The sequence below is a fragment of the Mytilus californianus genome, unplaced genomic scaffold (assembly GCF_021869535.1).
Source record: "Mytilus californianus isolate M0D057914Y unplaced genomic scaffold, xbMytCali1.0.p SCAF_3, whole genome shotgun sequence".
Taxonomy (NCBI): domain Eukaryota; kingdom Metazoa; phylum Mollusca; class Bivalvia; order Mytilida; family Mytilidae; genus Mytilus; species Mytilus californianus.
This window is the reverse complement of record NW_026262679.1, coordinates 46,784,487-46,796,634: the sequence shown is the minus strand read 5'-3', so window position 1 is coordinate 46,796,634 and position 12,148 is coordinate 46,784,487. Positions and strand designations below refer to the sequence as shown.

The 12,148-nt window shown below is 32.1% G+C and overlaps 1 protein-coding gene across 9 annotated transcripts in view; it reads left to right on the top strand.

Moving 5' to 3' along the window:
• The window catches only part of LOC127734699 (clathrin interactor 1-like), a 35,187-nt gene that overhangs the window by 19,101 nt on the left and 3,938 nt on the right, over nucleotides 1-12,148 (top strand). For 3 of the 9 annotated variants that reach the window (XM_052244705.1, XM_052244696.1, XM_052244702.1), the window contains 7 exons: nucleotides 48-459; nucleotides 1,381-1,437; nucleotides 1,970-2,050; nucleotides 2,804-2,827; nucleotides 5,575-5,622; nucleotides 7,180-7,315; nucleotides 8,511-8,636. In XM_052244705.1, the coding sequence (XP_052100665.1) occupies nucleotides 48-459; nucleotides 1,381-1,437; nucleotides 1,970-2,050; nucleotides 2,804-2,827; nucleotides 5,575-5,622; nucleotides 7,180-7,315; nucleotides 8,511-8,636 (884 nt within the window). Of the gene's footprint in view, nucleotides 1-47; nucleotides 460-1,380; nucleotides 1,438-1,969; nucleotides 2,051-2,803; nucleotides 2,828-5,100; nucleotides 5,122-5,574; nucleotides 5,623-7,179; nucleotides 7,316-8,510; nucleotides 8,637-12,148 lie in introns of all 9 variants that reach the window. The other 6 variants (XM_052244698.1, XM_052244697.1, XM_052244699.1 and 3 more) reach the window with 6 other exon arrangements.

The following is a 12,148-nucleotide window of genomic DNA, read 5'->3' as shown; positions in this document are numbered from 1 at the left end:
CAGAAAAGTCAGCATCCTTACTAACAATACAAGTCATTTTGTTTCAGTTCTGAAGGTTTTGCAGATTTCCAACAGTTTAGTGCTCCATCATCTGGTCAAACACAGACAGCACCAAATTCTGAATTGTTTGATGTATTTACTAGTAGTGGCACATCATCGCCTGCTATGCAACCGTCCAATAACCCCATCCAACCAATGAACAATATGGCTCCTATGATGTCTATGTCATCTCAGCCAATGATGTCATCTCAGCCAATGATGTCATCTCAGCCAATGATGTCATCACAACCAATGAACATGTCACAGCCAATGGGAATGATGAATCAGCCAGGAGTGGGACAGATGTCTCAACCAATGGGAACAATGAACCAGCCAATCATGTCGACACAGGCAGCCATGGGAAACATGAACCAGCCAATGACGAGCATGGGTCAACAACCAATGAACAATCCAAACATGGTATTGTATTGTTTATTTATTTTTTCTAAATATTGACTATGTTATAAAAATTGATCAAATATATATACAAAAATATAAAGGGGTATACCCTAAAAGAAAGTAGGTTCACAAAGGGTTAATGATGGCCTTAAAAATTCATGAAATTTAAACAACTTTAGGTTTGCACTCCGTCCGTCTATCTGTCTGTCTGGCTGTCTGTAAGTCCATCTGTTAGTCCGGCAAATCAGTTTTCCAGACTTTTTTTCTTCATGCTTAAAGATATTGATTTGATATTTGGTTTATTGATTTATCATGACAAGTTGCAGGTCAAGTTCAATTTTCACGATTTTAGCTTTTCTCTTTGTTCAGTTAAAGCCCTTTCCCTAGAATTAAATTTTTGATGAAATACTTATTAACTAGTAGATTTCTGTTCAAAGGGAAATAACTCATTTTTTAAAAGACAAAATGACATTTTGGATTTTTTCCTTTTCTTTGGTAAATTGTTTGAAGAATCTAGTGGTAGGTTTGTTTGTCATTCTTGAAGATATTGATTTGATAATTAGTATATAGTTTTATCATGACACATTACAGATCAAGTTGGAATTTTGTTCTAGTCTGATAATTTTGTGCAGAGTTATAGTCTTTGGACATAGAAAATTCACTTAAATAATCAGTTTTCAACAGTTTTTTCCGTCATGCTTGAATATTTTGACTTGATATTTTTATGTAGTTTACACCATGACAAGTTATAGATCAAGTTCCATTACAATGAATTTGTAACCGGTAGGGGACTATGTATTGCCATGCAATACTCACAGAATGCTTGTTATTGATAAGATTGACACAAAGTAATAGATAATCACATACAGATTGTATTTCTGTCAAATGGTAACTATGTATGACATATATACCACTTGTTCTATTTTGTGTACTGTTTTGCAGATGGGAATGATGAGTCCTGGTATGGTGGGGATGAACCAAATGGCAATGAACCAACAGGTTAGTTTGATTGTAGGTCACAGACACATTTATGTTAATGTCAAAATTCAGAGCAGATACCAAGGGGCATCAATGTGGCATATTTTGTCAGATGAGAAGTATATCTTCCTTAGAGTCTTTGACTCTTATTAGGGAAGGGATGTTTTACACATACTTCTATAGCGTCTGTCACATTATGGAAGTGTTTTGGGAATTTTTTTTTCTTCATATTGTTGCCAATTTTTCAGAAAATTAATTGATTACCAAACATTTGAACAGAAATGTAGAGTATACATCAATAAAACAACAATTGAATGGGGGAAAAAACCAAAAGAGATCTAGAGGGCAACTGGGAAACATACAGTCTTTTACAAAAGATAGGTGTATATACACTATGGGAAGATCTAAACTGTCCAGAGTCTATAAAAGTTGTGAAAAAATATAACAGAAATGATCAGAGGTCTGCCATTAACTTCCAATTCTCCAAGTAAATAACCAAAAAAAAATCAGCATTAAGATATGACATACAACGACTACTTTTGTATGGTTGTAGGGAATGTTTCCACAGCAAGGCATGATGGGACAGAATGTTGGTATGAGTTATACCCCTTTGCAACCAGGACAATCCAATATGGTAAGTTAAACACCAATTCTTTCAGTCTGATTGAAAAATTTATTCATTTGGTTTAAATAGTTAGTGATTATGCATCTTCCATTTTCTCCCCTGTGGTCAGTCTTACGATTGATGTACAATATCATTACTGACATAATTTCATGAAGTTCATTTTAAAACGTTCAAGATTGTTTTTATGTTTTGGTTCTTTTTTTTATGCCCCACCTACGATAGTAGATGGGGCATTATGTTTTTCCGTCTGTGCATGTGTTCGTTCGTTCGTCTGTTCGTTCATCCATCCGTTCGTCTGTCTGTCCCGCTTCAGGTTAAAGTTTTTGGTCAAGATAGTTTTTGATGAAGTTGAAGTCCAATCAACTTGAAACTTAGTACACATGTTCCCTTTGATATGATCTTTCTAATTTTAATGCCAAATTAGAGTTTTGACCCCACTGAACATAGAAAACGATAGTGCGAGTAGGGCATCCATGTACTATGGACACATTCTTGTTTCATCCTAGTTCATCTGTTTCTTACTGTTCAATAAACCCCCATAGTCACTTTGGCTATTCCTGAAGCTAATGTGTTGAGATGGGTTGGAAGGCACCACATTTTTAAAATAATGAATTGAATATTTAATAAATAATATAGGTTGGGGTTTGAGGGTAAAAATTGCCTACCAACCAACCACGCATTTAATTTTGAAATAGCCCTTATTTAAGTTTTGGTGGTACAGAGAATGTCGATTAAGAAAATAAATAAATAAATGTAATTCAGAAAAAGCAAGATGAGCCAGTTAAGGTAGGCTTGACACCAGTTATTACATAATTACGAAACATATACAGCAAACATATAAAATGCATACCCTCTGTCTCGTGCACATGGCTACCATTGTAATGTCTTGCTGCAGTAACAATCAAGAAACATATAATTTGTATCCTGCTAGTGTACAAAACTTCGTCTTATATATGTATTTAACATGGTTATGTGAAAGGGCTTTAGTAATGTAAACTGAAAAAATCTACTTTCTGTTATGAAGATTGTAGTTTAGTAGGCTTGCACAAAAAGTTGCAAAATAAGCTTTGTTACTTATGTTGCTTTGTATCCATGTAAACACTTTCTGTTCCTCTCGTTTGTGAAAATCCCTGTAGATTTGTTTGTATTGTTAGTAACTGCATGTTGTACTTAAATACATATATATATATATATATATACAGTCTTGTGCTATAGTTATATTGTCTACAAAATTCATATGTCAGTTTCCCGGGGTACTGTTACATAGAAATACTTAAAGGACTTTTATATTCTCTCTCTTTATTAAAAAAAGAAAATATTTACCTTTGACATTTATCAAATTAATAACTACGAATATTTACTGATTTATTTTAAGGAGATTTTTCTTACCTGGAGGTTGACCAGTCTTTGGTAAATTACCTCTATTTGGTAAATTCTTAGTTGAATTGTAAAATGTAATAAACATGGTTTCTGCTGGCGAAAAAATAAAAATTGTGGCGATTAAAATTCTTTATTGGCGAAAGAGTTTGGCAAAAGAAATATGACAGTTCGACTTCGTCCATCTTGTTCACTTTTTTGGGGTTTTTCTGACTTTTTCCCTGATCAGACAATACTGGGAATTCACCTTGAACTCGTTAAGATTTTGATTGAAAATCAATAATCAGCTGATTGCATTTTATAGCTATCGGCAACAATGGATTATAATTAATAAAGGTGTTGATTGCATTGTTTAATGAAATGGTGTGATTAAATGGTGTCACATGTTGCTTAAAGGATTTTTTTTCAACTTAATGGAAATAATAGTTTTGAAGTGGGTACTTCACAATCGTTTTAGCGACGCACGTGGTTAAAGCCTCTTTTCTTTTAACGATGGTCATTGTGATGACGAAAATTGTTCAAAAGTAAGAAAAATCTCTGACTTTAAATTTTATCCTATAACTTTCATAGAAATAATAAAAGTCATGAACCAAATAATTTTGTTTGAAACACAGTTGTCTTCCTTACATTGTGATATAATTTAATCTGAAAAGTCGACTAATATTAATCTTTAAACAAAGAAAGAAATTAGAGCGTAAATTTTTTGTTCAGTTATATTTCTTGAATTATTACAAAAAATATTTGTCTCACTACACTCACCAAACAATTTATTGGCCTTGTCCTTCAAACCAAAATCCTCACTTGGTGCTTGAAATCCTCCTTCATATAAAACAACTCTTTGTGGAGGTCTTTTGCACTTCTGCTTCTTTGTTATTGTATATGTACTAGGATACAGTGAACTCTGTTTACATATTTAAACACATTTGGAAATGCAAATATAAATTGAAATAGCAATGAAAATGTCTCACGAGAACAGTTTATTTTTGGCTAAAATAATTAAAGGAGTAGGTCCGGTAAGGGCTGATTTTGGCCTCAAAATTCAGGTTCATCTGATGAAAGATTTTGGACACTTTTTAAACACTTAAGTGTCTAATTCAGTTGATTGAATTAGTTTATGTGAAAGATTTGAACTGATTTAGTCATTAAAGACGCTCAAATTCAAGCTTAAATATGAAAAATCTATCAAATATGCCATAATATGTCACTATTCAGATGGTTTTTGTCAAAAATGAAAGTGGCCGCATCTGTGTTCATTCTCAACCTTTATATATGTTATGTATTATCATCAAATACAACTTACATTTAAATATTAAGAATGAACACAAATGTGGCCACTTCCATTTCAGATGGAAACCGTCTAAAAATTAACCAAAATGCTAAAATTTCGAAGATTTCAATAATTTAGCATGACTTAATGTGCATTGTATTGTCAAAAACAGCCCATATTTATGTAACAGAAGTATTCTTCTTTCGAATAAATAGCTAAAAATTTACATTTTAGCAATTTTGTAAAACTGCTATATTTTGGGGCCAAAAAGGGGTTTTACTGGGCCTACTCCTTTGTCATATTATTTGTTAAACAACAAGACGCTCTAATCATTATACAGAATTCACTGTATAAATTATATGTTATTATACTTTTCTGCTTTAGTATCTATCTATTGATATTTATATACCTATAGCATTACTGGTTACCTACACAGGTAGTATATATTGATTTCAAATATTAACTTAGATCTCATAGCTTTTTAAAAACAAAAGTTATTGTTTCTTTCTGTTTGAATATTTTTTATGCTGACTTGAAATCAAAATTTTGAAAACATCCTTCTGCCTGCTGCATGTCATAAGCTTAAATTTCCACATGAGTATTTCTCAAGGAGAATGATATTGTATTGTTCTAGAATATGTAAAAATGAATTTTTAAATTTTTTTCTGAAGGAGTTATGAAAATAGATGATTTCTAAGTTTTTGTTTTTATAGATGTTTAAAGATTATGAAAAATTTAGCCAATGTTAAAATGTTCCACATAAATTTAAAGACCATTATCATGACATCATTTCATTTGCCTTGGTTTTGATTTCAATACTCAAGCTTTCACTTTCAGTGTGTTTTAGTTTATTACAAATTATTCCTAGTTAACTTTGATGTTGTTTTAGCAGACGACAGTTTCTAAGGAAGAAACTGTAACTAGCACTGAGGTCAAGGTTTGTTACTGTTTTTCTCTCTAAGCATGGTGATGGACAGTTTTTCACCGCTCGTCACAGAACTTGCAAACAATCTTAAATTTGCATTATTGTAAAGTGAAATTCATATAAGTTCATATGGAAAATTGAAAATATTAAAAGACAAATCACTCTTATATTTTCTTTTTTTAAGAAATTAGTATTTAAAAGATGATGAGCGATGAAAATAATGAAAAAGTTCAGCGGCAAAGTTTTTGCTGACCAGTGTTTATTTCTTAGAGTAATGATAAACCCTATCGGCAAATGTTTTCTTCAAATTTGTCAAGCTTGATTATAAAAGTGACTCACTTGTGTTGAATTCCTGAAATTCTATTATCATATGTAAATAAATACTTTTAAAAGCAAATACTATGCCAAACTGAACAATGGGATGAAAAATATGTTATGTTTTTAAAGAGAAAAATATGTTACATTATATTCAGTTCATTATTATTAGCTTAGCTTTTCCATCTCCTTCAATAACTACACCTTTGATATGCATGGATTAATCCCAGTCATGTGATAGATAAGAAAAGGCATAGAATATGTCTGATTACCAATGCCATACTTTTCCTTTCAAGTTTGTGTAAGTCAAGTTTTGAAATATAAATGGTGACAAAGCATAAAAAATTAGCAGAAAATGAAGCTAAGTCAAATACAATTGTTTATTTTCCGACCTAGGTATATGTAAAGTATAGACTAGCTGTTAAGCTCTCAATAGAAGCTTTAAGTACTTTAAAAAGTGGGAGTAGTTTATGTGTAAAACACAAATGACTCAGTTTATGTAATAGCAGAAAGTGTTGACTATGATATTTTACTCGTGTTTAACAGATTTATACAGATTTTATGCTTAGACCAGGACAATCACTTAAATAGACTATCTATTTCTATCTGTGTAAACCAAAATATTTTCAAACAGTTATTCTTTCTTATTCATGTATAGGAAATAATCTAGTGATAAATGTTTTCTTTTCTGAGCCAGATTCCTGAAATGTATGCATTAATATTCAACTACACTATGTTTATGAATCTTGTAGAATTAGAAAGCTTGAAACAACAGCACATGTTATTATAATGTAGAAAATTCATAAATAAACCTTCTACAAGATTTTGTTTTTTGATGAAACTGTTTTTATTGGAAACAGAATTTTAGACAGTGGTTTGAAGCTTAAGTAAATACCTTATCCTATAGAACCCCTGCAGCTAACACTGCATATATATGTAAAACATAATTACAGACAAGCATGAAAAATAGGTGACTGATGTTGCAGAAACTAACAGGTGCTTGCATGGACAAAAAAATGGAAGGAAGGAAATACTGACAAATATGAAAATTATGAATATGCATATTATATTTTAGTTTTTATGGGGGGAAATAAATGAATAAATATATTTTTCTCAATGAAACTTGAAAAACAGATATGGGTGAATGGTGAAAAAATTTTAAAATCAATTTAATACATTTCACTGGGTCAGAAAAATTCTGTCATGCACAACTAGTGATGATGAATAAGAAATTTAATATTTTTTTTATTGTAGAAGAACTTGAATACTTGGTCAGGTGAAGCTAGTAAAGTGAATATTGACTTAGATGCACTGAGTCCTGCAAGTAAATATCAAAATAAACAACATCAACCATCAATGAACCAATTACAGACTGGGCAACCTCAACCTGGTAAGTCAATATAATCCACTAATCATTAACCAATTACAACAACCAGTCGGAAATGTTGACCTGGTAAGTCAATATAATCCACTTATCATTATCTAATTACAACAACTAGTGGGAAATGTTGACCTGGTAAGTCAATATAATCCACTTATCATTAACTAATTACAACAACCAGTCGGAAATGTTGACCTGGTAAGTCAATATAATCCGCTAATCATTGACCAATTACAACAACCAGTCAGAAATGTCGACCATTTAAGACAATATACACCACTTATTATGAATCAGTTACAACCTTGGATGGAACAACAACAACCTGTTAAATGAGTATACTACGCAAACTTTAACCAAATATAACAATGAATGGGGCATCCACAACCTAGTATACAATATACACCACATATCAATTACTTTCACAATCAATAGTATAACCTCAAACTTCGAAGTATTTAGGATAATACACAAAAATCTTTGATCCACTTGACAACAAGATGAGGAAGCATAAGGCCAACCAAGTACAACATAGAACAACACGAAACAACAACAGCCATAAGTAATAAAAAAAACTTTTAATATTTTGTCTATAAGTTGTCAAGTTTTTGCCACAAATACATTAATCAAATTAAGTGCTTTCCAACTCTTCCCTCTGAAACAACATGTAACTAAAATAGTTCTTGTAGCAATTAAATATTGGATCACAAGTAACAACCATTAGTAAACCAAATAACAGTGACAACTAATGGAACAACAACAAAACATGATTAATTAGTGATTACAACAAGAACAACAACAAAACATGATTCATTAGTGATTACAACTAGAACAAGAACAAGTAAAAATGGAGTTACTGTCAAAATCAACAACGTCTATCAATGAGTCAGTTACATCATATATTATATCCTTAGTTAGTTAACTGTGGATTCATTAGTAGTAATGGGATACCAATTTTTGTTGATTTCATGGGTATAGGTGAACCACAAATTTAAATGTTCCAACATAAGTACAAATTTTCTATATGCTTGTATGCAGACTTGGCAAAACAACGAATTCAAATATCCACAAAAAAACAGGTTTTTCTCAATGCATGTAAATTGGTTCCCACAGAAATAAATGATTCCACAGTAGTTGTGTTGTTCAACATCCTACACAAACAACTTACGTTAAAACTTTGTCCTTACAGAATTGTTGTCTATTTTAGGAATGGGAATGATGGGAAATCAAGGCATGGTGGGAATTAATCAAGGAATGGCTGGTATGCCTATGAACCAACAGCAGCCAGGAAATATGATGGGGCAACCAAGACCTATGATGACTGGAAATATGGGTAGGTGCTAACAAACATATTGTTTTTTCTTCATTACAGATTAAATAAATTGATTTTTGAACTTTTACAAAGATTTTTAACAGCTAATTTGAAATTTAACACTTGGAGAGATATTTAATTATCAATTATTTATAAAGCTAATATGATAATGCTAGTAAATTTCAACATCATATAAATAATGTTCTAACTGTAAGGCATATATCAAAGACTATTTTATTATCCATGGTTACCCTTCATAGAACATTCTTATTTGGAATAATTCTTTCAAACGTGAATGTATTATACATGATATCTACTAAAAAACAAAATTGTGGCAAGTATTTTATCATGGATGGCTATATGGATTTGTTTCATGACATATGTATGCGACATTATTAAAACTTGACAATACACAAGATTCCAATTTCAATTTTATGAATGAACTGCCCCAGTTGATTTAGGGTCATTTTGGGGGAAAATGTGTCATTGGACATTGTGACGTAAAGATAATTGCTTTGTGGAATAAAATTTTTCTGGGAAAAAAGCACCAATTGGAAGAACGTGTATTGAAACAGAATAATATTTTTACCAAATCCAGTAGATGTTCAATCAACTCTTTACAAAATTTTATGATCATATTTTGGTGTACAGTTTTATAGATACTTTTTGCATGTAAATAGAATAATATTTAATGACTTTGTTATTTTTACAGGCATAAGGTAAAAGATAAAATTCAGGAAAATTTGACCCAACCTTGCTTTTTAAAACAGTCATTTAGGTGTTTCAGTGTGCTTTTCTCAAACTACCTTTCTAAGGCTAGAAAACTTTTTTGCACTTTCATTACCAGTGTTTTGTTGCTAGATTCGAGAAATGCTCAGATTTGGTTACTAAGTGTTGTTTGGTGGCTGTTCCATGGACGTTAACCACGTTCATGTTTTATTTTTAAGTACAATGCTATAGTATACCATTATTTTTTATACGACCGCAAAAAAATTTTTGTGGTCGTATATTGGTATGACGTTGGCGTCGTCGTCGGCGTTGTCGTCGTCCAAAGACACCTTAGTTTTCGCACTCTAACTTTAGTTTTAGTAAATGGATCTCAATGAAATTTTACCATAAGGTTCAATACCACAAAAGGAAGGTGGGGATTGATTTTGGGGATTTTGGTACCCACAGTTAAGGAATAAGGGGCCAAAAAGGGGCCAAAAATAAGCATTTTTGTAACTTCCAGACATAACTTGTGTGTAAGTGTATTGATCTCTCTGACATTGTACCACAAGGTTCCATATCACAAAGGGAATGCTGGGATTGATTTTTAGGGTAATTGCCTCCAAATTTTAGGAATTAGGGGCCAAAAAGGGACAAAAAACAAGCATTTTTCTTGTTTCATGACAATAACTTGTGTGTAAGTGTATGGATCTCTCTGACATTGTATCACAAGGTTTCATATCACAAAGGGAATGCTGGGATTGATTTTGGGGGTAATTGCCTCCAAATTTTAGGAATTAGGGGCCAAAAAGGGGCCAAAAATAAGCATTTTTCTAGTTTCCAGACAATAACTTGTGTTCAAATGTATGGATCTCTCTGAAATTGTTCTGCAAGGTACCATATCACAAAGGGAATGCTGGGATTGATTTTGGGGGTAATTCCCTCAAAATTTTAGTAATTAGGGGCCATAAAAGGGCAAAAAAACAAGCATTTTTCTAGTTTCAGGACAATAACTTGTGTGTAAGTGTATGGATCTTTATGAAATTGTACTTCAAAGTTCCATATCACAAAGGGAAAGCTGGGTTTGAGTTTGGGGGTAATTGCCCTAAATGTTTAGGAATTTGGGGCCAAAAAAGGGCCAAAAAACAAGCATTTTTCTAATTTCCAGACAATAACTTGTGTTCAAGTGTATGGATCTCTCTGAAATTGTACTGCAAGGTACCATACCACAAAGGGAAAGCTGGGATTGAGTTTGGGGGTGATGAATCATAAGGGGGTTCAAAAAAATGGGGGGGATTTTTTTTTCATTTTTTTTCTTTAAAATTTTCCATTTTAAATTGGTTATTTCTGATTTATATATAAAAGCAAATAATAATGATATGGTTTGAATAGGTAAATTAAAATTTTTTAAGTTCTTAGACCACTTTCATTCTGTGTGAGAAACCTATGCTGTGTCAAATATTTAATTACAATCCAAATTCAGTGCTGTATCAAGCTTGAATGTTGTGTCCATACTTGCCCCAACTGTTCAGGGTTCGACCTCTGCGGTCGTATCAAGCTGTGCCCCAGGGGAGCATTTTATTATTGGCTAGGAGGACAATAGCAAGTTTATTGTCTCCCGAGACACCAACTATTTCCCGACTCAAAGCGGAGGGAAATAGTTACAGATGAGGGGGATAGAAAACTTGCTATTGTCTGAATAACCAGTAAAATTTCAAATTTGTTGATGAAAAATTAACCAAATACATAATCAAATATTAATGTATAGCATGTCCATTGCATGTTACATTATAGGATACAAATACACTTTTGAGTATTTCGGCGCATGCACTGTCAGACTTTGGGGTCAGGGTAGGGTTAGGGCTAGAAAAAAGAAGTCCTGTCAGCAGTCCTTTTCCATGCACAAATGTCATCAGTTTGTTAACCTTTTTATTTCCATTTCATGAATTTTAATGGTTGTTTTCTAAAATGTTTAATTTAGTACAACGTTAACATTTCAAATTTGGTAATTATCAATGAATAATTTAGTACTTCTAGTGTTTTTGAAATATTAATGGCTGTATTTAAAAAAAAATGTTTACCATGATCAAAAAGAATACTTGAAGTCACTTGTTGGTTTGAATTTTTTTTTATTGGAAAAAAATTACAGTAAAGTTGTATACTTTACTATATGCCGTTTTTTTTTGTCAACAATTGAAATCAACCACATGAAATTCATTGTTGAATTATTTAATGTTATAACCTTAGATATTTATGGTACAATCTCCATTTTGTAACAGTAAGATGAACAATACTGGACTTGGGTTCTTTTTTTGTGTGGCTTATTTAATTATGATGTGACAGCCAAAACAAATCTGTAGTTGCTTATAAGATTAATTGTTATATAGACCTTGTGGAGACATCTTCGCTAGCCAAGGGTTACAATCCGACCTGCCTCTTTTCACCCTTGGCAGATTAAGACAGTATTTGTTTTAACAGTGTAATGCCATCTAGCAACAGATAGAAGTCAAGCCCTCTCCGACTTCATTATAATTAACCAATGACAGCACTTTTGCTCTTTAGTTCGGAGGTGTAAAAATAACTGTGTCCATACAAATTTTGTAAAGCAGAAACTGTATATGTACGTTGACATTCCAAAATTTGCATGAGGACTATACCTAAAAACTTCAATAAGTTGATTATGAGAACTTCAAAAGTGTCACTAAATATCTTCCTATGTTTTTGGGGTGAAGACGCTTGGCACAATTGTTTATTTAAATTTTCTACATTTACAACTGCGTCTAATGGAAATCATTACCACATGGTTCACAAATTCTGACTTAATC